Source organism: Haliaeetus leucocephalus, unplaced genomic scaffold (assembly GCF_000737465.1).
Source record: "Haliaeetus leucocephalus isolate CR32 unplaced genomic scaffold, Haliaeetus_leucocephalus-4.0 Scaffold227, whole genome shotgun sequence".
Lineage (NCBI taxonomy): Eukaryota > Metazoa > Chordata > Aves > Accipitriformes > Accipitridae > Haliaeetus > Haliaeetus leucocephalus.
Window position 1 is genome coordinate 216,260 of NW_010972663.1, and position 2,734 is coordinate 218,993.

The window sequence follows — 2,734 nt, forward strand, 5'->3', positions numbered from 1 at the left end:
ATGGTTCGGAGGGGGGGTGGTCCCATGGCTTTGGGGTGGGGTGGGGTGGGGAGGTCCTCGGGATGGAGTGCATGGGTCTCACAGCTCTGGAGTCGGGTGGGGGGGATTCCAGGGGTGGGATGTGGCGGTCCCACAGCTTTGGGCTTGGGTGTGGGGGTCCCAGCTCCCCAACACTTCCCCCCCCACCAGACGCCAGCTTCCTCAGCCCGCAGCTGCAGCGGATCTTCGAGCGTGTCCGGCAAAGCGCTGACTTCATGCCGCGCTGGCAGACCACTGTGAGCAACTTTTGGGGGAGCGTGGGGCCCTGGGATTTGGGGGGGCACAAGCAGGGGAAGCAGGATCTGGGGGTGTCAGCTGAGCTCCCCCCTCATCCCACATCCCACAGCAAGTGCTGGCGGAGGAGCTGGGCCCCGGCTGGCGGGAGAAAATGTCAGCTTTTGAGGAGATGCCTTTCGCTGCCGCCTCCATCGGGCAGGTGCATCTTGGGGTGCTGCGGGACGGCACCGAAGTGGCCGTGAAGATCCAGGTGAGCCCCGGGGAGGGTGGATTTTGGGGGACTGAGGGTGCGCCAATACTTATATTCCCTACACCTCTGTTTTTCCGCAGTATCCTGGCATCGCCCGGAGCATCCGCAGCGATGTTGACAATCTCCTCTCTCTGCTCAAGATGAGCGTGGTGCTGCCGGAGGGTGAGTTGGACCCCGATTCTCCTGGGAGAGATGGGGGCGGGGGGGGGGCAGAACACCCCCAAATTCTTTGTGGGGGGGTCCTCCAAGTCCTTTTTTTCCATCTCTCCAGGCCTCTTTGCTGATAAATCCCTGGAGGTCTTGCAGAGAGAGCTGGAGTGGGAATGCGACTACCGCCGGGAAGCTGATTGTGCCCGCACCTTCAGGTAGGGTAGGGGGGCTTTGTGGGGGAGCACAGGGGGGGTTTTGGGGGCAGGGGCCCCGATGCCTGCCTCACACCGTGCCCCATCACCCAGGAAACTTTTACGGGACGACCCCTTTTTCTCTGTGCCGCGGGTCGTGGACGAGCTGACGGCGTCCCGTGTCCTTTCCATGGAGCTGGGGAGTGGCGTCCCCCTCGACCAGTGCCGGAATCTCCCCCAGGACCTGCGAGACCAGGTGAGTCAGCCCTAGATTTTTTTTTTTCTGGGAGGTGGGAAAGCCCTTTGTGCCCACCCCCCAGCTCCCCTAACCCCTCTGTCCCCTCCCCCAGATCTGCGCCAACCTCCTGCGCCTTTGCCTGCGGGAACTTTTCGAATTTCGCTTCATGCAGACGGATCCAAACTGGGCAAATTTTCTTTACGACGCTGACTGGCACAGGGTGAGCATTTGGGGGGGGGGGCGAGACGTTAAAGACCCCCAAGCCCAAAAATGAGCCCCTTACTCCCAATGGGACCCCTGAGCACCCATATCCCCCCACTGCACCTCTCCAGGTGACTCTGTTGGATTTTGGGGCGAGCCGCTCTTTCGACAAGGAGTTCACGGATCACTATATTGAGGTACGGGGTGGTGGTGGGGTGTGTGTACTCTGCGGCCTCCAGCCCCCCCCCCCAGAAATCTCCATGCTGTGCCCCTCCCTCCTTCTCCATCCCCAGGTGATCCGGGCTGCAGCCGATGGTGACCGGGCCAAGGTGCTACAGAAATCCCGAGACCTCAAATTCCTGACGGGCTTCGAAACCAAGGTGAGGGTCTCGGGGAGCAGGTGCCTCCCCCTCCCCCCAACCCACTCCCAAGAATCTTTTTGGGGGTGCCCCCTCTCTTACCCACCCAACCCCCCTATTGTAGGCATTCGAAGCGGCCCACGTGGATGCGGTGATGATCCTGGGCGAAGCCTTTTCGGGGGGGCAACCTTTTGATTTTGGGGGGCAGGGGACGGCCCGGCGGGTGCAGGCGTTGCTCCCCATTATGTTACGGTACCGCCTGACCCCCCCCCCCGAACAAACCTATTCCCTCCACCGCAAAATGGCTGGCGCCTTCCTGGCCTGCGCCCGCCTGGGGGGTCGTGTCCCCTGCCGTGACCTCTTCGAGGAACGTTACGCCCGCTACTGGGACCCCTCCCCAAATCCGGTGGACCCCCCACAAATCGGGGAGACCCCTCTCTAATCGGGGGGACCCCCTTCCCAAACCGGTAGACCCCCCCACCGTGAGGCTGCTTCCCCCCTGCCCCCCCAAATAAAGTTAATTCACCCCCAAATGGGTGCTGGGAGTGGGCGATGTGCCTCCCCTGGGGGGGTGGGGGGTTTGGGGCCTGGGAGTGGGGGTGCTCTGGGGTTGAGGGGGGGGGTTAGTTTTGGGGAGGGGGGTCCCGGTTTATGGGAGGGGGACGGCTGCTTGCGAGGGGACCACATGGAGGAGGGCAGGGACAGCAGGGAGAGCGGGGGGGGTGTGGCTGGTTTGCATATTCATGACCCCGCCAGCCAATGGCTGCGGGGCCGCGCTGGTCTCGCCCCGCGCAGCTCCGACGGGGGCGGGGGTGGTGCCTCATTTGCATATTCGTGAAGTGGGCGGGGCTATCGGTAGGGCTGGGAAAGGGAGGGCGGTGCTTCGTTTGCATATGCATGAGGAGGGCGGGGGAGCGGCGGGCGCGTGCGTGCAGCCCTCTAGCCACAGCCCGGGGGCCGAGCGGAGCCGAGCGGAGCCGAACGGAGCCGAGCGGAGCCGAACGCGTTCGGCGCAGCCGAAGGGGGCCGAGCCCCGGGCGCGGCGGCGGGTAAGGCGGCGCCCCCGGGG

The 2,734-nt window shown here is 64.3% G+C and overlaps 1 protein-coding gene across 1 annotated transcript in view; it reads left to right on the forward strand.

Annotated features, from left to right (window-relative positions):
* ADCK4 (aarF domain containing kinase 4) overlaps positions 1–2,107 on the forward strand; it is a gene marked incomplete at its 5' end in the record, with an annotated part of 2,502 nt that extends 395 nt beyond the window's left edge. The window contains 9 exons of the mRNA XM_010567194.1: positions 190–275; positions 386–526; positions 607–688; positions 798–891; positions 982–1,123; positions 1,218–1,325; positions 1,438–1,503; positions 1,600–1,686; positions 1,790–2,107. Of these exons, the coding sequence (XP_010565496.1) occupies positions 190–275; positions 386–526; positions 607–688; positions 798–891; positions 982–1,123; positions 1,218–1,325; positions 1,438–1,503; positions 1,600–1,686; positions 1,790–2,107 (1,124 nt within the window). The remainder of the gene's footprint in view (positions 1–189; positions 276–385; positions 527–606; positions 689–797; positions 892–981; positions 1,124–1,217; positions 1,326–1,437; positions 1,504–1,599; positions 1,687–1,789) is intronic.
* Between the last annotated feature and the right edge of the window lie 627 nt (positions 2,108–2,734).